Below are 26715 nucleotides of genomic sequence, written 5' to 3'. Positions count from 1 at the left end.
TAATTTTTACCCCTATACTATCCAACACTTACCCTACTGTTGCACCCCCTGGAGTTAGAATAGTAATTTTTACCCCTATACTATCCAACACTTACCCTACTGTTGCACCCCCTGGAGTTAGAATAGTAATTTTTACCCCTATACTATCCAACACTTACCCTACTGTTGCACCCCCTGGAGTTAGAATAGTAATTTTTACCCCTATACTATCCAACACTTACCCTACTGTTGCACCCCCTGGAGTTAGAATAGTAATTTTTACCCCTATACTATCCAACACTTACCCTACTGTTGCACCCCCTGGAGTTAGAATAGTAATTTTTACCCCTATACTATCCAACACTTTCCCTACTGTTGCACCCCCTGGAGTTAGAATAGTCATTTTTACCCCTATACTATCCAACACTTACCCTACTGTTGCACCCCCTGGAGTTAGAATAGTAATTTTTACCCCTATACTATCCAACACTTACCCTACTGTTGCACCCCCTGGAGTTAGAATAGTAATTTTTACCCCTATACTATCCAACACTTACCCTACTGTTGCACCCCCTGGAGTTAGAATAGTAATTTTTACCCCTATACTATCCAACACTTACCCTACTGTTGCACCCCCTGGAGTTAGAATAGTAATTTTTACCCCTATACTATCCAACACTTACCCTACTGTTGCACCCCCTGGAGTTAGAATAGTAATTTTTACCCCTATACTATCCAACATTTACCCTACTGTTGCACCCCCTGGAGTTAGAATAGTAATTTTTACCCCTATACTATCCAACATTTACCCTACTGTTGCACCCCCTGGAGTTAGAATAGTAATTTTTAACCCTATACTATCTAATACTTACCTTAAATGCAATTTTATATTATGCGTTGTAATGGTATGCGTTGTAAAGGTAGTATGCGTTGTAATGGATATGCGTTGTAAAGGTAGTTTTTAAAAATGCGTTGTAGTGTCCTGCGTTGTAATGTCATGCGTTGTAATGGATTGTGCGTTGTAAAAAATGCGTTGTAAAGGTATGCGTTGTAATAGTATGCGTTGTAACGTCATACATCCGCTTTGTGGACCAAGTGCTGGAAGTGGGAAAGATTTTTTAAAGTTTGAGTAAAAATACGCCCCAAATAGGTGTATTCTTCCACTTTTTCCAGCAATTTCCCTCCTAAAGTCCAGATGTAGTTGGTATGTTTTTGTTTTCCTCGGAAAGGGACTAATTTTGTTTTTGCTATATTTGGGATTAAGAAATAATTATTTTCAGTATATGTTGAAAGTGCATCCAGATTCCTTTGAAGACCGAATGGAGTAAGGTCGAGAATAATCACATCGTCTGCGTACAGCAGGGTGTATATTTTAGACAATGCTATTTTCAGAGGAAACTTGTTTACCTGCACAAAGCAACCCGAAAGGTCACTGAGGTACAGAGAAAATAGTAGAGGAGCTAAAAGACACTCTTGCTGAAGTCCATTCGATGTATTAATTGGGGACGTAATGCCCTTTTCTTGCCCAAGTAACACTTGACACCAGGTTTCTGAATGTAGTGCAACAATTATACGAATTAGATTTTCTGGGATTCCCAATTTTTGTAGCTTTCGCCAGAGTATTGGTCTGTCCATCCTGTCAAATGCTGTTGAGAAGTCAATGAAGGCAGAGTAGACAACCTGTGATTTCGAGACCACGTATTTATCAATTATTGCTTGGAGCATAGCTATATTATAATTTACAGAATGTTTTTTCCGGAACCCAGCTGGGTTGATCGGTATGGATCCAGTTGAAAAAGCCCACTCTTTGAGATGTTCCAGTACACTGGCTGCAAAATCCTTTCCTGAAGTATCCAGGAGGGCGATCTCTGTAATTGTCGGAGCCCTTCTTATGAATTGGAATGAATATACTTCCTTTCCAGGAACTAGGAATTTCGCCAGTGATAAAGCAATAAGAAAAGAGAGGAGCTAGGAACAAGCTTCACTCCTTTGAATTCTTTTGGAGCACCTTTATCGGTATCAAATCTGGGCCCATTGCTGCAGATCTTGCTTTTCTTATAATAAGTTCGATTTTGGGGGGATGATGGAGCAAGATTGTCGAAAGTGGTTACTCTGGTCTTATCTACTTGGGGTTTCATGCTTTCTGCCCTCTCGTTCTCCTTGTATAATCTTGGGCCAACGCCTCATAACCTAACATCAGTCACCCAGCGAAACAAGGTCCAGACAAAACTAAGCTTCTGCATTACGAATAAAGAAAATACGCAGTCAAAGCATGAGGTGGTAACGAAGCCTGCGTCAGACAGCATGAATTTAGACGATGTTTGTTTGCAAATTATTTTTACCCCGGAGTACGTAACTCAAGGGAGTCATGATATTCTAAATAGGAGTAATATTTTAAAACTGATGAAGGAAATTAAGGATCTGACTGCCATTAAATCTTCCGATCTAGATCGAGTACAATTTTTAAGCAGCACAAAAGAATTAACAAATGAACAAACGATGACAACTTGGAAAACCGCTGCGATAGTACAATTAATTCTAGGGAAATCGGATATATTCCAATCATGGGGTATTCAATTATCACAGCCAATCACCCCAAGGTACCCGCTTCCCCTAAAGACAAAGAGTTGCCAACAACTTACAAGGAGCATGGCGGACCTTGCTCCGAAAAACACAGTTTATTCTATTTTATACAACGCCAAAGGCAGAAGTGAGGCAGAAACCATATGCAAAGTATCTGACATCGAAAGAATGGGGGACTCGGTAGAGCCATCTGACGATTGGAAATGGCTTCCCGGTATGCTGAATAATCAGAGGAATTGACCGAACGGTTCAGAAATGAATAAAGTAGTAAAGAACAATATACACATAATCTCATGGAATATAGCTGGAGCAAAAAGATTGTTGGAGGACGGCCTTGCTCCGGATGAATGGGACAATGCCGACATAATTGCACTCCAAGAGACCTGGCTCCAGGAAGACATCGCATTGGCTGGATTTATTCAATACATGGTACCTGCGAAAAAAGGCAAAACCTTTGGCCGAGCAATTGGCGGTCTTTCAGTTTATGTGTCTACTACCCTAAAAATCAATTCAGAACAACTTAAATCTCCAGACCCAAGCATTCAGCTTGTAAAATGATCTGGCCAAAACGCATACGGCCACAAAACGACAATTCTAATCAATTATTACATTCAACCAAATCGTCAAGCAAAAAAGATAAAAAATGATATGCTATGTAAGGAAATACTAAATCTACGAAGTACAGAGCCAACTTGGAACATTATATTAACAGGAGATTTTAATTCCAACCTGATATACACTCCAGAGGAAGATGAGATACTAACTGAAGAGAACATGCATTGGAATGTTCCACAGCAGTCAAATGGAGTAATAAAGAGCCGAAAGGACACCTTAGCCAAACATCTGGTAACGGAACTGGAGTACTTAGGCATGCGAGTTTTGAATGGCAGGACAGAAGAAGATAGACCCCCGAAAAAAACATATTATGGGACAAACACCCAATCAATATTGGACTTTACCATTGTTAGTCTTCAATTGATCCCCCAATTACTTACCTTTTACATAGAATATACACCAATGAGTGATCACGGGATGCAACATCTTAAACTCAACTCCTTTGCAGAAACACTTCAACCTGCCTGTTCCCTACAGGGCCAACTAGGTACACTCAATCTAAAACGTATATATTGGAATAGCTTGAACGACGAGAATTGGATCGCAATAATTGAGGTCATACTGAAAGAGTTGGAAAGTGCAACAATGGACAAACTTCAAGCCTGGTCCCTTTTTTTAGAGAAACTACAGACAAAAATGAAATCACTTAAAATAAGGGCTAAGAGAGAGAACCTAAGAAAGAACTTGCCGTTGGAGCTACAAGAACTAAGAAGGGTGTTGCGAAGAAGCCAAAAAAACCTGCAACTAAACATTAACAACCGGAGCTATCTGGTAACCTTTCTTGCTCAAAGAAAGTTATATAAAAAAAAGATTTGGGAGCATAAAAGGGAGTCGAATGATGAATTCTGGATCAATTTATTGGCTAGTACTAAACCTCAGGACTCAAATAAATTTTGGAAAATTATAAACCAGCTAGTAAGACCGCGAAACGTATTAACATCAAATATCCAAGAATCCGAATGGGCAACTTTTCTGTCGTCAAAATTTACAGAAAACCCAATGAAGGCACTTGGGCAGCAATTCATCTTGGGGGATTCCTATACGAATAATAGCAAAGATCAATGCCGTATTTATCCAACAACAATGGTCCCAAGGAATTCGGTACACTCCGCGACCACAGCTGGTGCCTACTCAGTGGAGGAGATAATCACCATTATTAGAAAGGGTAAAAGCAATGGGGCACCGGGACCAAATGGTATCCCGCAAATTGCCTTTAAACAAGCACCAGAATTTTGGGCCCCATCGCTAGAAAAACTTTTTGCAGATGTTCAAAACCGTAATCGTAATTCCTGAAAGTTGGAAAGGCTCTATCATCACGCCTATATATAAAGGAGGAGACAGAGCTAATCCTCTAAATTATCGCCTAATAACACTCCAGGATATAGAAGCTAAATACTTCGCATCACTCCTTCTAAAAGATCTGGTAATTTGGGAAGAAGACAAAGTAATGATCCCAATTAACCAGACTGGATTCAGGGCTGGAATCGGAACAATGTCAAACATACTGTCAATAACCATGATAGCTGAAAAATGCCTGCACGCTAAACAGGATCTTAACCTCTGTTTTATTGACCTGCAGGCGGCATTTGACAGTGTTGACCGCAAGCTACTATGGGCGAAGTTAAGAAGATGGGCCATACCGGAAGGGATACTTAGGGGCCTACTCCTCTTTTACTCTGAGACCTGGACACAAATCAAGCTGGGTGAATGTTCACATCTATCAAGAAAAGTCTATACATCGATCGGATTAAAACAGGGTTGCGTCTTAGCACCACAACTATTTAACTTATTCATTTCTGACCTTTCGGGCAAATTAAACAACTGTAATGCTCATGCACCGAAACTTGGCAACTTCCAACTCACTCATATGGCTTATGCTGATGACATTGTGCTTTTGAGCCTAACCAAAGTGGGCCTGTCTAGACTATTAGCAGTAACATCGGAGTTCCTGGAGGCAAATAACCTAGCTCTTAATCTGTCCAAGACAAAGATAATGTTAATAACCAACCGCAGATCTGCGCATCTTAATATCATGCTTGAAGGAAAACTCCTGGAAAGAGTATCAAATTACAAATATTTAGGATATTATATCGACGACAAACTGAACTTAAACGCTCAAAAAAAATACATGACGCAAAGAGCAGGAGCCTTAATATTTGCTTTAAGCATACTTTCAAAACAATTGGAAGGTCCCTCGTTTACTCCCCTATTGACAGTGATGGCCACCAAAGTTCTTCCTACCCTAGCGTATGCCAGTGTAGCAATGCATGGCAAGGACGCAGTTATTTTAAATAACCTCATCACAAAAATTTATAAGAAGGTCTTAAAACTACCAAGCTCAGCTTCACATGCTCAGGTGCGTCTAGAATTTGGCGTAATGAATGAGTCACTGGGACGACTTTACACAAGCATCAGAGTATGGTATCGAATTAAAATGAACTCTACAAATAATACTATGAACCGATTCTTGTGGCAGGAACTAGAAAGCCAACAAAACTCAGCTGCTAATAAATATCTGACTTGTGCTTTGGAGCAAACATGCACCGCCAAACTTTGGGACAAAGATCTGCCATATATTTCCTTTAAACAGGCACTAAATAAGGGGGCTAAATTTCATTCATTAATTACAGACAAAGCCATCTTTTCAGACCGCTCCCATTCTTGGTCTGTGATTAACAGTTATAAAAAACTTACCCCGGCTGCCTACTTAGAAACAACATATTCGGTTTTCATCAAAAAGAGGCTAATGGCCGTGAGATTTGGTAAATTACCAACTCTGGCAGACGAACCGGTCTGGAAACGACCAGACTCAGATGTCTGTCGTCTATGTGGCACTACAAAAGAAAATTTAATCCACATTGTATGCCACTGTAAGTCTCTGAACCAGGAGCGTACGTACTTTTTAAAGTACATTTTTAGGGCCAAGAGACTACGTACCTGCAGGTCTGCCATTATTGGTGCTTTGGACTCAACATCCCTCATAATGAATTGCAAGCTGATAAAGTTCCTGATAGCTTTTGAAAAGCGTTTGAAAGGAATATGAAATCTCAAAACAAAAAGGTTTTTTATATTAACGATTGATTTACTGATGTACACTTGTTAACGTGCTTTTTTATCTGTTTTATTGTAAAGGACAATTTCTCTTTTAATCATTTGTTACGGTTTTAATTAACTAAACAATAAACGTTTACTTACTTACTTGTTAGATACCTTTCCCATTCTCTTGGAGGAACTGGTGGCGATTGTAAGGATTTTTTTGTGCCCGTTTCTTTTGCAATGAGGGCCCAGTATTCACGCATGTTTTTTGCTCAACTGCGATCTGGATGTCCATCCATTTCTTATCCTGTTGCGCTTTTCTTTGCTTATCTTTTGCCCTTCGATGGCGATTTGTAAGCATTATAATTTCCTTTTGTCTACTTTCGGAATACTGTAAAAATTGTGCCTGAATTAATTTATTGAGTTGTATTGCATATATATCCATATGTTTCTTTTTGTGTTTTCTTGAGTGAGAGATAAGCTGGTTAAAAAAATCCTTGCAGACATTCCAATTTCTTTAGAGTAACTTCAAACTTTGCTATTGGATCTGTGAGGTCTGAATTCGCAAGTATTTGCACTAGGGTTTTCCTTATTTTATCGTTATCGAGTACTCGAATATTCCAAATGAGACGTCCTTGCCCCTGGTTCACCTGTGCTGGACTTTGTGAGAACATATTGTAACCTGTAGAGCTAGATTTTACTATTAAACCAGTGGTGAGTTTTAAGCTTGCGTGATCACTGCTTGATTGAAGTTGATGCTTAAGTGTATTATTCTCCTGAACAGATCCTGGCTACATATCATATAATCTAGTATTGAGGAATTAAAAATACCTTTTCTTGTACGGGCTGCCGGTATGTCACCTTCGATGTTACCATTTAAGATGACTCCATTAATAGTTGGGAGCGAGGAAAGTATCACTTTCCCTCGTTTATCAGCTTTGATTCCTGCGGGAAAGGTATGGGTAGATATTGACGGGACCTCCTCTTGTTGTCCATATTCCCATTTCTCCAGTAGATCATTGGAGATTTTCCCGTTAAAATCACCTGTAAGGAATATTGACGGGAATCCTTGATTTTCTACCACCTCTTCCATTTCCTGGAGTATTTCGCACATAAGAGGATCGAATTTGGGACCAGGAGGAATATATAGATTAAAGATAAGTAAATCATTTGGTATGCCCATTTGCTCCTTCTGGCACTTGATCTTAATACATTGACTGTTCAGTGACTTCATAGGTATGATCTCCTGGTCCCAGAGAAAGTCTTCGCTAAGAAGTACTGCAAGTCCGCCTTTGGCGTGACACCGGCTAACTGGTTCTGCTGGGATGTCATATACAATGTATTTGTCTAAATAAAAGGTTGTGGTTGACCAAGTTTCCTGGAGTGCCACGATCCCCGGGTCGTCTTCCAGTATCATTGCGAATTTCTCCTGACTTTTCCCCGCTATATTCCAGGAGACAATGCTCAAACCTTGGCTAAAGAGGGAGTATGTTCGCCCTTCCCTGTTTATTACCATTTAAGTTCTCCGCAATCCAGGACCAATGCTTTGCATCTGTTATCTCCTCCTTAGGTATGGATTTATTCCAGATTTTTTTTTCTCAATTCCTAATCGGGAGTACTTATTGAGTCAGTTAAACCTTTATAAACTTGGGCGGGTAGATGATTTTTCGTGTTAATGATCTCTTTAAAGGGATTCCGGTTATGAAGACCCTTATTGGTGGTTGCTATGACATCGTATCCATTTTTAAACAAAATTTCTCTTTGATGTAGAATAATTCCTGGGATCACCGGGGACCAGAATTCCACTACAGCCACTGTGGTTTCAGATTTTAACGGAAAAACTACCAGTTTCATTTCTGTGCTTGAGAAGGTTTGGAGCGGATGTATCTTTTGAATTAGGTTCGTAATTCGCTCCCAATTGAGTGGGTCATTTCCAGATGGAAATAGATCAGTAAACTCCAAAAAGCGTGATTAGGTCTGTAGTTCATAGGGTTGGTCTGTCGTTTGAATGGATACTGGATGGACCTGTTTAACTTGACTTATGCCAGTTAGAAAATTCCCTGCCAAGGGACTTAGGACGTTAGCGATCTCTTTAACTTGTAGGCCGGTCTGCTCCGTGGTAGAGTGGTTTGAATTATTTTTCAATGATTAGTCGCGTTCGATTATTTGGTTATCCAGTGGTGGAGAATTTGGAAATTTTAACATGCTTTGCAAATCTCCTCATTGGTCTTTTTTTCTGCCTTTTCCTTATATACTTGTTAACTCGCTTTTCCTTTTTTCGCTGAAATTATCGCTCGCCAACTACATTATCTCCGATCACACTGTTCTTCTGGATGTCATGGTGGAAGCGGATGAGTGCTCTTGCTTCTCTGATAACTCTCCTTAGCATTTATGGAGCACCTGGGTGCTTGACAGATTGCATTGCCCTGAGGTGGACTGTCCTGGCTGTCAGTTTGGGTTTGCTGATCGCTCGCTTCCCCTTCAATTCAACAGCAAAACCACCTCTGTCCCTTACACCTGGTCAAAATCGTGAGCTTGAATGTTTGCGATCCAAAAGCTCAGGCAAAAGGACTAGCACAACACTCTATGCTTAGAGACTCCAAATGTGACATTTGACTTCTACAGGAGACTTACACATAGGAGACAGGAAGCCTCGACCGGCAATACTTATTTTCCGGACGAGGGAAAAAGGCAGGAGTCACAATTCCAGGGCCAAGTTCTTCAGCCACCAGCAGAATTACCAAACAGACTTCTTTCATTGAGACTCTTGATATACATGCATAGCTTTGCTCTAGCCATCATCTATGCCCCCAATGATCACCAATAGGAATTCATCCTCAATGCCCTAGAGCATACACTGACTAACCTGACACTGACATACTAATAGGAGGTGACTTCAACACCGTCCCTGATACACTTATAGGCAAATCAGCACACAGAGCAGGACAAACGGGTACCTACATAACTGCAGGCCTTCAATGGCTGCAGGAGGTGGGCTTCTTGGGTATGCAGTGAGCGCCAAATCCAACTAAGAAGGATTATACCTTTTTCTCAGCATCCCATCAAATCTATGCCAGGATAGACTATTTTTTGACGTCCTCCCGCTTCGCGGTAACTGTAGAAATTAGGGCCGCTACTCTCCTTTCTCGATCACTCTGAGTATCCTTAGTTCACTCATGTCTTATTGGACTTGGCATCTTAACCCCAAACTATTAGTGCACATTTCGACCTAAAAGCAGTCAAAGGGGTCCCCCACACTTTCTTCTATACTACTGAAGCACCAGGCACCTTTTTGTCCCTGCTCTGGGACACCCTAAAATCTGTCCTTGGAGGCACCTTCATAGCCATTTCCGCAAGACTGAACAAGGACAGGAAGGACAAATGCACCACCCTGGAAATACAGGTGAAAGATTTTAAGGAGGTCTACAAAGAATCGGGCACCCAGAAAGTGAGGAGTCAAATAACACTGCCTAGAAGACAGTTCAGGGCGATGTATATGGCCAAAGCGGAATACGCTCTCCTCTGCACCATACAGAAGTAATACACAGAGAAGATTAAAGCTGGGCAACTACTCTCTCACAGGGTGATGGCTCAAACACACAGGCAGAGAATAGCTGAAATTCTGGAACCACAGGGGCAAAACTCACACAATGGCATAGCAATAGCACAGGAATTTGAACGCTTCTATGCCGACTTGAACTCGACAGAAATGTTAACCTTTATGGGCACCACAAGTTACCTGTCCCAGGCAATCACTATGCATATCCCAGAGGGAGACGCCCTCCAACTGGAAATGGATCTACAAGAGGATGAATTCCTTGCGGCTATTTCGAAGACTTCAGCCAGGCCAGGCACCAGGGCAAGACAGATTCACCTCTTGCTTCTTAAAGCTGTTTGCCACCCAACTGGCACCTATCCTTAACCGCCTCTATAATTCCTTTAGCAAAGTGGGCACATCCTTCAACAAAATGAGGGAGGAAACTATCACAGTGATTCCCAAACCCGGGAGAGATCCCACTCTAACTTCATGATATAGGCCCATCTCTTTGCTAAATGTCGATGCCAAGATCTTTACCTGCAGTCTAGCGGCCTGTCTTGGCCCCTCTATGCAGGACGTTGGTAGATCCAGACCAAGCAGTCTTCATACCTAAAAGTGCTCTAGTGATAATACAAACGACTCCGGAACTTTATAGATACAGTAAGCCACCCCTGGACATCTGCAATCTTGCTGTTCATAGATTCGGAGAAACCATTTGATAGCATGTGCACTGGCCCTTCCTCTAACAGGTGCTGGACAGGGACGGCCAGTACCAAATTCGGGAATTGCAGTTACACCAAGCCCGTGGCTAAGGTGAGAGTTAACGTGCTGACCTTGTGGCCATTCAACACAGCAAGAGGCACGAGACAGGGATACCCCCTGTCCCCACTCTTGTTGTGCTCTACATGGAAACCTTAGCTGAAAGGATACACATGAACCTCCAGGTCAAAGGCATCATCATGGCCCGTCAGGTGCATAAAATTGACCTTCATGTGTATGATGTTATGATTGCCCTTACCCAGCCACAAACCTCATTACCGTCACTCCAGCAAGAACTTGAAGCCTTTGAAAGAGTGTTTGTCTTCAAAGTCAACATAGAGAATTCACAGGCCCTGAACCTTGCTATTCTCCAGAGTGATAAGACCCAGCTTGAGTGCCTCTTTCCTTTCGCATGGGCCACTCGAAATGTTCAGTGCTTGGGCCTCGAAATACACTTATCAATTCAGAAAACAACAGTACATAACTACACTAAGTTGCTAGCGTCCGCTGGGTCCGATATACAAATCTGGAGGGGTGGCTCCATCTCCTGGTTGGGTAGGATGGCTGTGATCAAAATGACCCTCCTTCCAAAGATCCTCTACATAATGCAGACCCTCCAACTTCTATGGCACTGCCCCAAACTAAAATCGTAATGGAACAACATGATGAAAGTCATTAATGAGATGCATGAGACAGACATGTCCAAATTCCCTAGTTACATACTATTAGAGCTACCTAAAGCTTTGACTTACTCATTGCGCTCTGCAACAGGGAAAGCAAGTTCATTATCGCTCAGTGTGGCCAAACAAGTCAATTTATCAAAGTGGGTCACAGACACACTGACCCATGTCGACTGGCTACAGAAACTGTGGGAGATACTTGACACAGAACAATTAACAGCATCCATAGAGCACAAGCTACCCCAATTTGATAAGGGTTCATGCATACAGTTCCTTGCACAAAAGACATCTGGGAGCTGTCTTGCCCGGCCTACTTACGAGTGCTTTGACTCACAGCACCGAGAGCAGTGCTGACAAGCCTAGTGTGAACTGACCCCGGATGACTACATCCTCTGAGAGACCACCTCAGGAACTTGACTTGCTCAATGCAGCAGGAAAATGTCAACCAGTACAACCCCCTCCGGACTTCACCCTCATGCTCAGCCACTTTCATTCACCCCCCCGCAGGATTGTTCAACCTGAAAACACATTTTAGTCATCCCTACCCCCCCACCCCATTTTCTGACGCCGCCACCCATGTTTCACCTCACCGGTTAGAGGCCGTAAGTAAGAGTTCGTGTTTTGCAACATTTGCAAATAAATAAAACAGATGTAAACCTAAAATGAAAGATAGGAACAAAAGTCATGAAAATAGCTCGCATGTAGGATTTTTGTTCAATTACCCAAATGAAGAAGCAAATGCATGAGACGCCACTGGATCACAACAGCCTTCCAAAGCAACAATTTCCCATCCGTCTCCCTGATTTTCATGATCCCAGTGACGAAATCCTTCTGCAAAAAGTAAAGAGAAAGAAAATACTAGATTATAGAAACTAAAATGACTACCTTAAATAAAATTATTAAAATATTTTGTGTGGTGATTACTTTTTATTTTGGTAATCCAATAAAAAGGTAACTATGCTACTACAATACATCGAATTTAGGGTCCCTTCACATTTCTTCTTCAGATAACAGTGGTGCAAAAGTGATGATATATTATGGTTTTAGAGCAAGAAAAAACAAAATCAATTATGAAAAGCTGAACAGCAAATTCTTAACAAAAAAATATCTGTCATTAATCATAAAATTGCTGGGGGCGTGGCTTGGCGCCGATGGAGTGAGCAGCTCAAACCGCGAGCTCCCCGTCACCCAGCCGCCATCGAAGGCCATCCTGAACCCTTGAATAGGGCACGATACCTCACAGCTCACCCACGCCACTGAGGACACAGCTGGAGTGTTGGAAGCGAAACAAGCAGCTCACACAGCCAAAAATCGGTGGGGAATGCTTGGGAGCGGCGTGGCCAAGTGACTTCCCAAGATGGCGGCACCCAACGGGAGCTGAGGAAGACAGAACAAGCACCGACTACCTGCGCCGGGGAGTAAAGCTCCAGCAACGGGGTGCTCTCTCTCCCTCCCTCTACACGGAACAACGCGGCGTGCCGGGGGCGCCTGGATAGAGCCACGCTTGGAGTGTTGAGATCGCCGACCGCAACAAAGCCCTGCGGTAAGATGGCGGCCTGAGTGTAGGGCGGCGAGAGACGTAGCCGGGACATTCCTGCTGGCGCGGCCTTCCTGAGGGCCTGGGGTGCTCCATTCTTTCGGCTTCCCACCTCTGACGCAGGAGAACGCTGTCAGCGGAGTGCCCTCCCTTCCTCCCACTGCCGGGGAGCGGCGCAATAGGCGGGGGCGCCCGGACACTCTCCTGTTAAAAGCCGCACCTGACTGGCCAACTCCGCCGACCGCACTGAAGCCCAGCGCTGGGATGGCGAAGTGAGTTATGCGCAACGATAGTGTGCCCTAACCTGCCCAGCTGACCAGGCTCCTGCTGCTAGATAGAGCGCCATACTTGAGGACTCCCTGCGCAGAAGTACGCTGAGGGTGCAGGCCCTGGGACGGCCCCCGTGGAGTGCGTGACTGGCAGAGGAGCGGCGTACGCCCGGAGGGAGAGACGGCATGTGATAGCGTGTGGAGCGGCACAACAGTGGGCCCAGGCGGGAACAAAGCAAGAAGAGAAGCTGAAACTCCCCCCGCCCAGAGTGCGCAACTGACCTGGGTGCTGAGGTCTGCATCACCCTCCCTCCGGTAGGACTCTGGGGAGAGGGATTGGGGACAACAAACTCCTGAGGAGGAGACCTTGCCCAATGCGCAGTAATATGTGACCCGGCCTCTGCCTGCAACAGCAGCTGGGGCGGACGAGCGCGAGAGAGACTTGGAGCGACAGGGCCTGGGACTCTGGGTGTGTCTCATAGCAACTGGCACTATCACTGATCTGGAGGACAGGTAAGAGATGGGGACACCCGAGCGAGCGCTTGCTGGAGGAGAACGGCGCATATCAGGTGGCGATTTGGGACATCCCATGAGCGCGCGCAATACCAGGAGCACCGCAGGACACGAAGACGCCATGGGGAAACCCCTCAAAAAAAGGATAGAGAAGACCCCACCATGACTGCACCCATGGAAGAGAGCGGCCAGGCCACGCAGCAAGGGGCACACCCTGTAGTCCCAACACTACAGGACATCCTACAGGCTATCACCACATCTAGTGAACGCTTGGAAAGTAAAATTGACTCGTTGAGCTTAGACATGGGGCTGCTCCGAGAAGACCATAGGAAGCTGGCGGACAGAACGAAGGAGTACTTACGGAGGCTATACCGGCACTCACTGCCATGCAGCATCGAATGGCTCAATTGGAAATGAAAGTGCGGACACTGGAGGACAGGGCGGAGGATGCCAAAAACAGATCACGTAGAAGCAACCTGCAGATCGTGGGCCTGCCAGAGAAAATTGAAGGCTGCGACATGACGGCCTACCTTGAGAAGTGGCTCAAAGAAGAGATAGCGCCTGAGGGATTGTCAAACTTCTTTGCTCTGGAACGGGCGCATCGTGTCCCTGCGAAGCCGCCCCTGCCAGGAGCTCCACCAAGAGTGCAGATCGCGAAACTCCTGCACTATAAAGACAGGGACCACATCCTTACCCAGGCATGCCTCAAGGGAGAGAAACAAGTGCACAACTCTACGGTGCGCATCTTCCCAGACTTTTCGCAAGAGATGCAACGGCGAAGGGGATCCTACAGAGACGTGAAGCAGAGACTGCGCCAGCTGGATTACAAATATGTGACGCAATACCCAGCTATGCTCCGAGTGGTAACAGCAGGTGGCACGGAGTTCTTCAAAACCCCGCAGGTGGCTGGACCGCCATGCCGGAGCTCGACCACTGCAGAACATGGCGAAAAAAGGACGGCACGGACCACGTTCCAGGCCACAGAGGATTAGAACCGACTCTCGCACCATCGCAGGAAGAGGCACAGCTTGAGCGAATGAACGCGATGCAAGTAGTGGCCCAGATCAGTGGAGGGGTGCAGAGTCAATACCTTCCCGAAGACAGCGACCATGCAGGGGGCACCGGTTCTGAAGGGGGGATCCAGCGACTGAGGCGCAGAGAGAGTCACTTCCGAGTGTCACACCACACACGGCGGATGGCATCATATTACGTTGAGACCTAGCGGGCCCGGCCATGCGGAACATGAACATAAAGGGACACCCCTATTATTGCATACAGGTATGAGGGTAACTAAGGGGGAAGCGCTGTGGGGTGGACCACCGAAGGTGCGGAGAGCGATGGCGGCTGCAGGGACTGGGAGAGCTTCAACAGCTGGCCACCCTCTGGGATTGACTGACTACCCTACAAGCAGTCAATTGTAGACTTTTTACACTGGTTTGGATGGGGGGGGTTGTTTTTTCCTGCTTATCCTGGGGAGTGGGAGTTCGAGGGCAAGTTTATTGTTGGGTTCGGGGGGGGAAACACTGGGTTGCAGAATGTTAAACCTCATGTGGGCTCAAATGAGAGGTGGGCGTGGTGGGTGCTAATCAGCCTGGGAGGGGCTCGGATCACGGTCATATTCGATAATTGCTGACAACAGACATTACAAATACATGACCTAGAACATTAGGGGCACGCACACTATGTCTAAACGCCATAAAATCCTCTCATATATTAAACGGCGGGGAGCCCAGATAACTCTTTTACAAGAAACACACCTAACACAAAAGGAAGGGCAGGCATTACACAGGAGATGGAGAGGGCAGCTCTTCTACACTACCTACTCGGCTTATGCACGGGGGCAGTGGTGTGGGTCCGGGGGGGGGGGGAGGGGGGGGGGGAGGAGTCCCGTTCCTGTTACTCCATTCAGTGGTTGATCCGGAGGGCCGATATGTGAGAAAGTGGCTCTGTATATACTGTTCCTTAATAGGTACAGGGTGTACAGAGTCCACAGTCCCCCAGGGTGTGACATAGGTTAAAGTTAGATATAACCTTACTCTCTAAAGTGGTAGCTTGGTCGAGCAGTAAGGCAGTATCAGAGGACAGTGTAAAGCATTTGTTGTACACACTCAGTCAGCAAATGGTCTCACACACTCAATAACTGAACTCTAGGCCAATGGTTTGTATATAAAAAATATATGCTTGTTTTATTTTAGAACCAACACTTGGATTTAAAATATACTTTCTCAGAACGAGATGTTTCATACAAATACTTTTGCAATTGCAGTTGACTTTTGTAAACAGTTACAAGTGGTTGCAATAGGCAACTCTATTTTAAACACAACAATGCATTGAGCTCAATGGTAAATTCAGATTATTTGCAACAGATTACTTTTTAGATTACATTTGGAATTTCAGGACTGGATCCTAGATTCAGTCCTGGGTCAGTACTCAGAATCAAGTGATGAAAGTCGACTTAATTACTGTAATGACTTTTAAACAATATTTAGCTATTTTAAAAGTTGACAGAAAATATTTCGAAGGAAACATGCAATGAGTCCCTACGGAAGAAAATTCAGGTTACAGGTACAGTAGGTTCTCGTTACTTTTGTAATCCAGTACTGGGTGCCTAGACTCAGGACCTTTATCCAAAACAGGTAAGTAATTACGTTTTCAGATATTATATGATTTTTGAAGAATATTTAAAGATTGCAGAAATCGACACTTAGAAGAAATTTCACAGAAAAACAGTCAATGGATTCATACGGAAGAAAATCGAGTTAAGGGTAAGTACAGTTGTAAGTATTTTTCAGAGTCAGTGCTGGGCACCAAGATCCAGCACTGGGAGCTCACCTAAGGGCAGGTGAGTAATTTCGTTTTCGTTACTCGCCTGATTTTTTGTGAATATTTTAAGATTTGAAAAGTCCACACTTAGAAGAAATTTCAGGAAAAAGCCAGTCAATGTTACCCTATGAGGAAAATAGAGTTTGCGGTTTAAGGGTAAGTACTCGACTGGCAGAGTTGAGGTTCTGGGCATAGACTCAGGGATCCCCCAGGGTCAGGTAGGTAAGGTTGGTTCCCCCTCAGCGGCTCTAGGGCGGCCGGGTGCAGAGAGAGTTAGGCCCAATGTTATCCTATGAGGGATAGTGGGGCCTTGGTTGGTGGCTGCTGACTGGCAAGCCACGCGGCTGTGGGAGCTGAGCTCCAGGTCACTTACTCAGGGCAAGTGGGGAAGTGGGTAGGTGTAGAGTTTTCACTGCCAGGGCCACTCGGGCGGCTGGGTGTAGAGTGCTTTTGAGCCTTCGGGCGCTCAATTGATTTCAATGGGAAATCTCCGGTTTGGAAAAAGACTGCAAGCTCGGGGACGAGGACTCTTCAGGTGCCACCACCACTTCGAGAGGTAAGTTGGGTAGTTGGAGGATAGGTAGGTACCCCGGGATTGGGCACAGGGGGCTGTCGGGCGCTGCGTGCAGGGGTGCCTTTTGGTGTCGGGAAATCTTACCCTCTGTTGATCGCGGTTGGGGGGGCACCTTGTTCTGAGGCTGCAGGATTCTTCAGGAGTGTCGAGGGAGGTCCTTGGGTGCCGGACTCGGGGTCACAGTCGCCGTGGGGTCGTCCTCAGGGTCTTAGTTCACTCCGGCACTGGCCAGGCTTGGGTGGTGCAGAGTGTGCTAGGTTCGCGGTTCCGGGCTGCTGCCAGGTGTTAGAGATAGGTTTTTGAGTAGAGCCTCTTCTCATGGGAGTCCCAGGGGCTTAGAGCCAAAGGGTAGCCAGGTCCTCCGGGGTTGGTGAGGTTGCTGGCCACAAGAGGTGCCGGGTTGGAGCAGGAGCAGGTTCGAGGGTCGACAGGCCGGTAGGGCTGGGGCCAAAGCAGTTGCTGTCTTCCTCTTTTCAGCAGCTGCAGGGCAGATCTGCTTTCTTCTTGCTCTTTGTAGTTTCCAATCTGGAATCTAGGGAGGGAAGGTTCAGGGTGCCCCTAAATACTAGATTTAGGGGCGTTACAGGTAGGTGAAGGCCAGGGACCAATGGGTCCCTGTCCTGGGGTGGGTACACCCCCTATCCTGCCTCTCTCCTGTGGGAGGGTGGCAGTAGCCTAGTCCTGATAGGGTAGGGCCTCCCATCTTCAAGATGGCGAGAGCCCGGAGATGTGCTTCACCTCGCCTCCCCCACCTGAGGGGTGGGGTGGGCAGGCTGGCACATCCCCTGTCCTTGTTTGGGGTTTCCGGCCAAGCTTCCCGCCAGAGTGGGGCGTTGCAGTGGCCTCGGGAAGCTCACAGAGGCGGCATGCCTTTGAAGCTTCCCTTTGCTCATCCTGGGGGAGGAGATTTATCACCTCGCCCAGGATGTGCATTGTTGCAGGCCCAGGAGAGCAGGGGCTCTCCCACCCAGGGGTCCAGCAACATGTCTGCTGTGTGGCAGCCTAGGCGGCTTCAGAGCAGACGTGGATTGTAGGTTAGTTGTAAGGGGGCATCTCTAAGATGCCCTCTGGGGTGCTTGGTACATTAAATTCCACACTGGCATCAGTGTGGGTTTAATGTGCTGAGAAGTTTGATACCAAACTTCCCAGTCTTCAGTTTTGCCATTATGGTGCTGTGGAGTTTGTGTTTGACGAGCTCTCAGCACCATGTACTCTTAAATGGCAGCACTGCACTTACAGTGCCCAGGAATGGACCTGGGCACTGTAGGGGCACAGGGCTCCTGTGCCCACACCATTGGCATAAGGCACCCAGCCAGAGGGGTGGCTGATATATGCCTTGGCAGTGTAGGTGTTGGGCGTGCCACACAGAGATGTGTGCCATGTCGACTCTTTGTTTTGTCCTGCACACAGACACCCAGCCTGCAAAGGCAGTGTGTGTGTGTAAGGGTACAGGGCCTCTAAGGGTGGCACAATGATTGCTGTAGCCCTTAGAGGCCTTCCCTGGTCACAAGGCCCTGGGTACCTAGGGTACCTTTACCAGGGGCTGACATGTGGCCAGGGTTTGCCAATTTGGGGTTTGTGTATTTTAGGGAAGGAACATAGGCCCTGGGCACCTGATTGGCAGGAGTCCAGGGCACACTCAGTCAAAGTACATTCAGCAAATCAGCAAAAAGTGGGGGCATACCATGCAAGAAAGATGGCACTTTCTCACACGATACGTGGCCATCAAGGGAAGGCTGGAAGGCCGAGACATTACCATGATAAGTGTGTACGTCCCTAATGTAGATCAGCCTGCATTCTTTGCTACGCTAACCCACAAATTAGCACAATATCTTACAGGTACTGCGATAGTGGGGGCGGACTTTAACAGTGTAGAAGACGTACTTTTGGACCGGTCCCACCCTCCGCTACCAACCTCCCAAGTAGCGCGTGCTTCCCATACGTTCAGTACTTGGAGACAGAGCTGGGGGCTGTTGGACACATGGTGAACCCTGATGCTGCAAACCAAAGACTACTCTTATTTTTCAGCGGTCCACAAAGTGCTCGTGCGACTAGATGCCTCATTGTGCTCAGTGGATGCTCAGCAACAGGTCACGTCCGCAGAATATCTGGCACGCACCATTTCAGATCATAATCCGCTGATTATGTCCCTGAGATGGGCACACCCGCCAGCGGCGATCCCCATGTGGCGCCTTCGCCCAGACACACTGGAGGATCAGGTTTTTAGGGAGGAGATCAGGGGTGAAATAGCGGATTATTTCCGACTCAATACTGGGACGACGGCATCCCTAACCACAGAATGGGGTCTTTTAAGGTGGTTGTAAGGTGCCAGTGCATTCTGCACTCTGTCCATCAATTGTTATTTTGCATTTGTCACCCCGAGTGGGAAGGGTATGCTCAGACGTGAGTCCCTTGCTCTCCATGCCACTGGAATCAAGCTTTCCTGGCTGATGAGGGCTGAAAGCCCGAAACCGGTCCTAGGATGCTTGTTTCCAGTCCAGGGAGGACCTGGCTTTGCAGTTCGGGCTGGACTGTTCCCATGGGGCACAGGGTCAAGACTGATTTGCATATGGCTGGGTTCAAACTGGAATGGCATGGTGAGCAAAAAAACGATGGATTTAGGCCCAGATCTCTGTACTGGGGTGAATGTATGACATTGTTCTGCATTCTGTCCATCAATTGTTATTTTGCATTTGTCACCCCGAGTGGGAAGGGTATGCTCAGACGTGAGTCCCTTGCTCTCCATGCCACTGGAATCAAGCTTTCCTGGCTGATGAGGGCTGAAAGCCCGAAACCGGTCCTAGGATGCTTGTTTCCAGTCCAGGGAGGACCTGGCTTTGCAGTTCGGGCTGGACTGTTCCCATGGGGCACAGGGTCAAGACTGATTTGCATATGGCTGGGTTCAAACTGGAATGGCATGGTGAGCAAAAAAACGATGGATTTAGGCCCAGATCTCTGTACTGGGGTGAATGTATGACATTGTTCTGCATTCTGTCCATCAATTGTTATTTTGCATTTGTCACCCCGAGTGGGAAGGGTATGCTCAGACGTGAGTCCCTTGCTCTCCATGCCACTGGAATCAAGCTTTCCTGGCTGATGAGGGCTGAAAGCCCGAAACCGGTCCTAGGATGCTTGTTTCCAGTCCAGGGAGGACCTGGCTTTGCAGTTCGGGCTGGACTGTTCCCATGGGGCACAGGGTCAAGACTGATTTGCATATGGCTGGGTTCAAACTGGAATGGCATGGTGAGCAAAAAAACGATGGATTTAGGCCCAGATCTCTGTACTGGGGTGAATGTATGACATTGTTCTGCATTCTGTCCATCAATTGTTATTTTGCATTTGTCACCCCGAGTGGGAAGGGTATGCTCAGACGTGAGTCCCTTGCTCTCCATGCCACTGGAATCAAGCTTTCCTGGCTGATGAGGGCTGAAAGCCCGAAACCGGTCCTAGGATGCTTGTTTCCAGTCCAGGGAGGACCTGGCTTTGCAGTTCGGGCTGGACTGTTCCCATGGGGCACAGGGTCAAGACTGATTTGCATATGGCTGGGTTCAAACTGGAATGGCATGGTGAGCAAAAAAACGATGGATTTAGGCCCAGATCTCTGTACTGGGGTGAATGTATGACATTGTTCTGCATTCTGTCCATCAATTGTTATTTTGCATTTGTCACCCCGAGTGGGAAGGGTATGCTCAGACGTGAGTCCCTTGCTCTCCATGCCACTGGAATCAAGCTTTCCTGGCTGATGAGGGCTGAAAGCCCGAAACCGGTCCTAGGATGCTTGTTTCCAGTCCAGGGAGGACCTGGCTTTGCAGTTCGGGCTGGACTGTTCCCATGGGGCACAGGGTCAAGACTGATTTGCATATGGCTGGGTTCAAACTGGAATGGCATGGTGAGCAAAAAAACGATGGATTTAGGCCCAGATCTCTGTACTGGGGTGAATGTATGACATTGTTCTGCATTCTGTCCATCAATTGTTATTTTGCATTTGTCACCCCGAGTGGGAAGGGTATGCTCAGACGTGAGTCCCTTGCTCTCCATGCCACTGGAATCAAGCTTTCCTGGCTGATGAGGGCTGAAAGCCCGAAACCGGTCCTAGGATGCTTGTTTCCAGTCCAGGGAGGACCTGGCTTTGCAGTTCGGGCTGGACTGTTCCCATGGGGCACAGGGTCAAGACTGATTTGCATATGGCTGGGTTCAAACTGGAATGGCATGGTGAGCAAAAAAACGATGGATTTAGGCCCAGATCTCTGTACTGGGGTGAATGTATGACATTGTTCTGCATTCTGTCCATCAATTGTTATTTTGCATTTGTCACCCCGAGTGGGAAGGGTATGCTCAGACGTGAGTCCCTTGCTCTCCATGCCACTGGAATCAAGCTTTCCTGGCTGATGAGGGCTGAAAGCCCGAAACCGGTCCTAGGATGCTTGTTTCCAGTCCAGGGAGGACCTGGCTTTGCAGTTCGGGCTGGACTGTTCCCATGGGGCACAGGGTCAAGACTGATTTGCATATGGCTGGGTTCAAACTGGAATGGCATGGTGAGCAAAAAAACGATGGATTTAGGCCCAGATCTCTGTACTGGGGTGAATGTATGACATTGTTCTGCATTCTGTCCATCAATTGTTATTTTGCATTTGTCACCCCGAGTGGGAAGGGTATGCTCAGACGTGAGTCCCTTGCTCTCCATGCCACTGGAATCAAGCTTTCCTGGCTGATGAGGGCTGAAAGCCCGAAACCGGTCCTAGGATGCTTGTTTCCAGTCCAGGGAGGACCTGGCTTTGCAGTTCGGGCTGGACTGTTCCCATGGGGCACAGGGTCAAGACTGATTTGCATATGGCTGGGTTCAAACTGGAATGGCATGGTGAGCAAAAAAACGATGGATTTAGGCCCAGATCTCTGTACTGGGGTGAATGTATGACATTGTTCTGCATTCTGTCCATCAATTGTTATTTTGCATTTGTGCATTACGCATGCCACAGGAGTCAGGAGGGTTAATATGAAGGAAATAGAGGGGGCAGAGTCAGCTCTCCGAGAAGTGGAACGCACGAGGCCAGGACCTCCGGAGCTCCAAATAGCGCTCCTGGACGCCAAAGAGGAGGTATCGAAGCAAACGGAGAGGCTCAGGAGCTTTGACTACAAAAAATATTTAGAACGGATGCATGATGAATGAGACAAGTCTGGATCGCTCCTTGCATGGCTGACGAATCCGGTGAGCCGGGGTTCTTCTCCGGTGGAAATAGAAGATGAGTGGGGGATCAGACACTTTGCCCAGGATAAGATCAACAAGGTTTTTGCACGCTACTACACCTCACTATATACCAAAACATGTACATGTGAGTTGACAGACATGGGGGATTACCTGACTGATCTACCACTGGCACTCCTGGCACCTGAAATTGCAGAACTGTTAGGGGCGGATATCACGCAACGGGAGATTCAGGTGGCCATCAAGGGAATGGCGCGTAATAAATCGCCGGGCACAGATGGCCTACCGGCCGAGTTTTTTGCAACGTATGTGGAAGAATTGACACCCCACCTGGCCGCACTGTACCAGAAGGCCCAAGAAAGCACCAGCAAGGCCCTCATTACCCCATACCTTAAACAGGGAAAGAACGCCACGACTACACGGCCTACAGACTGTTGTCCATGTTGAACATGGACTATAAGATCTTGAGTAAGATCCCCGCGACCCGTTTACTGCCACGTATGTCTCATCTGGTCCACCCCCGACCAGGCGGGTTTTATCCCAGGGTAGAACAATGCCACAAACATCAGACGCCTTTTAACGATAATAGACTCTGAAGGATACAAAACAGGAAGCAGCAGTGCTTGCAGTAGACATTGAAAAGATATTTGACAGCCTGGAATGGCAATATTTGTATGCAGTCCTGGTCGGGATGGGCCAGGGGGAGGGATTCCTGAAATGGGTGCAACTCCTGTACACAGCCCCTACAGACCGGGTGCGCACTGGAAGAGTCATCTCACCTAGACCGGGGTGGTAAGGGGAACGAGACAGGGATGCCCCCTCTCTCCCCTCCTGTTTGCTCTGGCCATGGAACTGCTGGAAGGTAGAGCCAGGAGCGGCCAGGATTACAGAGGGCTAGAGATCTCAACGGGCCGTCTTCTGATAGCATTATATGCGGATGATCTTCTGATCTTTTTGCACGACACTTAGGGCGAACTTCAGGGGCACCCACCATGCTAGCACGATTCGGCACTGTGTCTGGCCTCCGGGTTAACTGGCAAAAATCCAGTCTGTTTTCACTAACCCCGGATACCCCTCCACCGCTTACCTTGGTAAGACTGCGGTGTAGGAGAGTAGGATCTGCACTTGTGTTGCCCCCACTTTTTTCTGATGTATACACTGGTTTCTGGCTATAGTCTGGCTGGGTCCCTGCTAATCAGGGCCCCAGTCTCACTGATCTCTCTAAACAACTTGGTGTGCATACTAGATGCACTAGTGATTGGATACTGTGGTATCTTGTGAGCCCCTAGTAAATGGTACCTTAGGTACCTAGGGCATTGGTACTTCACAGGCCTACCAGGGGCTGCAGCATGTATTATGCCACCCCTGGGAAGCATTCACAATCTGACACCACAGGCCTGCTACTGCAGCCTGTGTGAACCTACACATGAGGTATAGGTTCCTATATCTCACCATACACACACACATATAAACCTATCAGTCACCCCTATGGTAGGCCCTATCAATCCCAAGGGCAGGGTGCGTGGTTTACTATGTGAGGGGGTGCTTCTGCCTGAGCAGGACCCCTCTGCAGCTGGCAGAGTCTATTCTCTGCTGCTGTTTGTGGATGCGGTTAAACCATATACTCTTAAGTGCATTATAACCTCCCGGTTAATGCTAACTTTGGAATGACTGCATCAAAACATTTTGTGTTTGGTGTCAAACATCTTGGAATCATACCCCCACACCAGTCCCTGGTGTGGGAGTATGATCCCACCCTTCTAGAGGGGATGACATGTACCCACTGTACTAAACTGTAGAAATCTTCTAAAGCCCTGGCATCACAAAATGGATGCCACCAGCACAGACACCGGGCTGCCCTCCTGCTGCTGACCGAAACTCGCAGTGGAGGGAGCTCAACAAAGGGTTTCCTGTCACAGGGAGGTGTCACAACCTCCCAGGCAGGATTTAGTGTATTGGAGCTGGGTGGGGGCACTCTTAGAGTGCCTTTGAAGTCCTGCACTGGGGGAGCAGTAGGCTCCTCTGTGCATATGCCAGCTCAAACCGGTTCAGGGGCATCCTGCCCCTGTCCTGGTGCGAAACTGGACAAAGGGAAGTGGGTGTAACCACCCACTACCCTGGCCCTCCTAGAGGAGGGGCCATAGAGCTAGTCCCTCCCATCTTATCAGTATAAGATACCTAGTATTGCCAATGCAATTCAGATTACACCTGGACGACACTCTAAGAAGAAGAATCCTGGCCCTTCGACTTTCTACTACCTCTAGAAGACTGAAGGATCTCCCTTGGAGTCAAGGAGTGACTCCCCTGCTTGGCAGGCACCTAAAGGACTGAACAACGGTTGCAAACTTTACCGCTCCCGCTGGAGCCCGAAGTCCCTGCGTCCCCTGCAGCAGATTTCCTGACCTCTTGTTGGCCATTTTGAGTCCCCAGTGAAGCTGTGGCATCTGGACCCCACGAGTGACGAGGAACTGCGATACCAGGGAACCGTGCACTGATTTCAAGTGCAAGCCCTGAACGACAAACTACAAACTTGTGCTTTGGACCACTTAATGTCCAAGTCCCTAGCAGGTCTGGTACCGAATTTCAGCGGCCTACCTCGTCCCGAGTGACCGTGGGCTGTTGTTAAACTTTTCCTGCAAAGGCGTCTTTGTGGTTGCTTGCCCGTTGGCTAGCAGCCCTCCAGAAGACTTCTGCTTCAACTTCAAGGGCTCGCCTGGTTGATCTGGGCCTGCCTTCACTTACCCTTGCTGGGTAAGTCCATCGGACCTTGCTGGTTTGATCCATCGACAATCTTCCATCCACATGAGACTTGCAGTTGCCAAGGTTTGTTGACTCCGATTCGAGTGCTGACACCGCCAACAGCTGCAGACGTTATGGGACCCTCCGAGCCCAGCTGCTGGTCTTCATCGATCCCTCCTGGACCTCGTGAGCGGAGAGACAAAACGACATCAGCGACCTGAAACGACTCGACAGCTGTGGTCATCTATCCTGCTGGCCACCGGTCACTGGCAAGTGACTCTGAACTCTGTCCCCTCAATTTCTAGGTCCCCTGCAACTCCAATCCATCGTTGGATTCGAACGGACACCTCTCTCGACGACACAAGCAGCAAGAACACCTCGATTCCCATTGAAAACAGCATCGCGACCCGACACCAAAGGACAACTGTGCACCCGGCTTCCCTGGGTGAGGTAACTCTGGCGTTACGGTGCCCAAGTGTGCATTGGCTATCGAAGTACTTACCCTGTAAGTTGTTTGCTTGTTGTCCACTCCAGAGTGCCCTAGAACTGTAAATAACAAACCGCGACATTTTTGCATTGAAACCAATGAGAAACCCGCGTGCGTGTTTAGACACTGCACGCGCCTCCTGTGGGCTGATTACTTACCTGTAAACACTGCAGCAGTGAAGCCCCAGCGATTCCCAAGGCCCTAGGCCTCTTCATATTGCAAGTCGAGTTTGTGATACCATTTTTAGGTCTCGCCTGAGACAGCGCTTTAGCGTTGCTCTGGCGAGACTTATAGTAAGCACTTTTGGAAGTGCAAACGAGTGCTTTCAGGCCGCCAACTACTGTGCATGTGTGCCGGGCGCGCGCACCATTTGGCAGCCTGAAAGCACTCGTAGTCTTTCACTTTCGCGGCCGCTCGGCCGCTTTGATGTTTTATCGCGATTGCGATCACTTTCAGTTTCGCGCCGCTTGTTCTTGTTTTTATTGCAGCTCGAACACAATGGACTTATCCACAGCTGGTGGAGCGAAAACATCATGTGACCCGTGGCCTTCCTGCAACATGCCCTTTCACGCTTCGCAAATGGCCATTAACTCAACACCAGCCACGTCCTACCATGGCAACCGCACTCCAGGCATGCTACGATACTCCCCATGCGTCTCCAGCGAAACCAAGCCCACACCTCTTAAAGCAGCTGCCCTGGCACAGAACCCCCCCCCCTCCCACACACACACAACTCCCCCATGCCAGGAGCAGACGCGCTACAGCTGCTTTATTCCTTCATGGCGCAAACAAGGCCACAAGGCAAACTCTGTCATAACCGCCGCCCATGGCCCCCTGGCAACACAACACCAGCAGCACGCTTCAGCAATGCCCATCAACTTCACTTTAAACCCACAGCGCCTGCCTTCCCACCCGTGTACCCACAAAGCTCCATCCGCTCCGCTCCTCCCCTGCAATACCATAAATGTTTTATTTACACTCGTCTTTCTGACAATTGACTGACATCTTGTCTTTAATCACACTGTACCCGCAAGCTATTTTATTTGTCCAGTGTTTATGAAGCTGCTGCAGCCTGCTGATAAACTCCCGCCTGGTTTGGACATGCTCTTGGGACACCAAGTCTACGGCGTCTCTGCACGTGACTACATTTCTTATCAGTCACACTGTTTACACGCTCCAGTCGGCTCTCTGATTGGGCCTCTATTAAAATCACGCTGCCTTCACGCCAACGTTACTGTCCCTCCTCCCCGCTGCAACAGCAGTGAGGCAGCACCATACGAGGGGGACTTCCGGGGACAGAGAGCCGTGCGTGTGCCCTCCTGTCTCGGTGTGCTTATTTTTAATCAATTAGCCGAATGATTTGCACGCGGGCCGCTTTTA

The 26715-nt window shown here is 47.5% G+C and overlaps 1 protein-coding gene across 3 annotated transcripts in view; it reads right to left on the bottom strand.

Annotated features, from left to right (window-relative positions):
- Nucleotides 1-26715, bottom strand: part of LOC146797807 (F-box only protein 2-like) — a 141849-nt gene that overhangs the window by 90677 nt on the left and 24457 nt on the right. For all 3 annotated transcript variants that reach the window (XM_085627657.1, XM_085627660.1, XM_085627659.1), the window contains exon 3: nt 11913-12021. In XM_085627657.1, coding sequence (XP_085483783.1) covers nt 11913-12021 — 109 coding nt within the window. The remainder of the gene's footprint in view (nt 1-11912; nt 12022-26715) is intronic.

This window comes from Triturus cristatus, chromosome 9 (assembly GCF_964204655.1).
Source record: "Triturus cristatus chromosome 9, aTriCri1.1, whole genome shotgun sequence".
In the NCBI taxonomy this organism is placed as follows: Eukaryota; Metazoa; Chordata; class Amphibia; order Caudata; family Salamandridae; genus Triturus; species Triturus cristatus.
The sequence above is the reverse complement of the archived record's forward strand: the minus strand, read 5'-3'. Positions and strand labels throughout refer to the sequence as shown.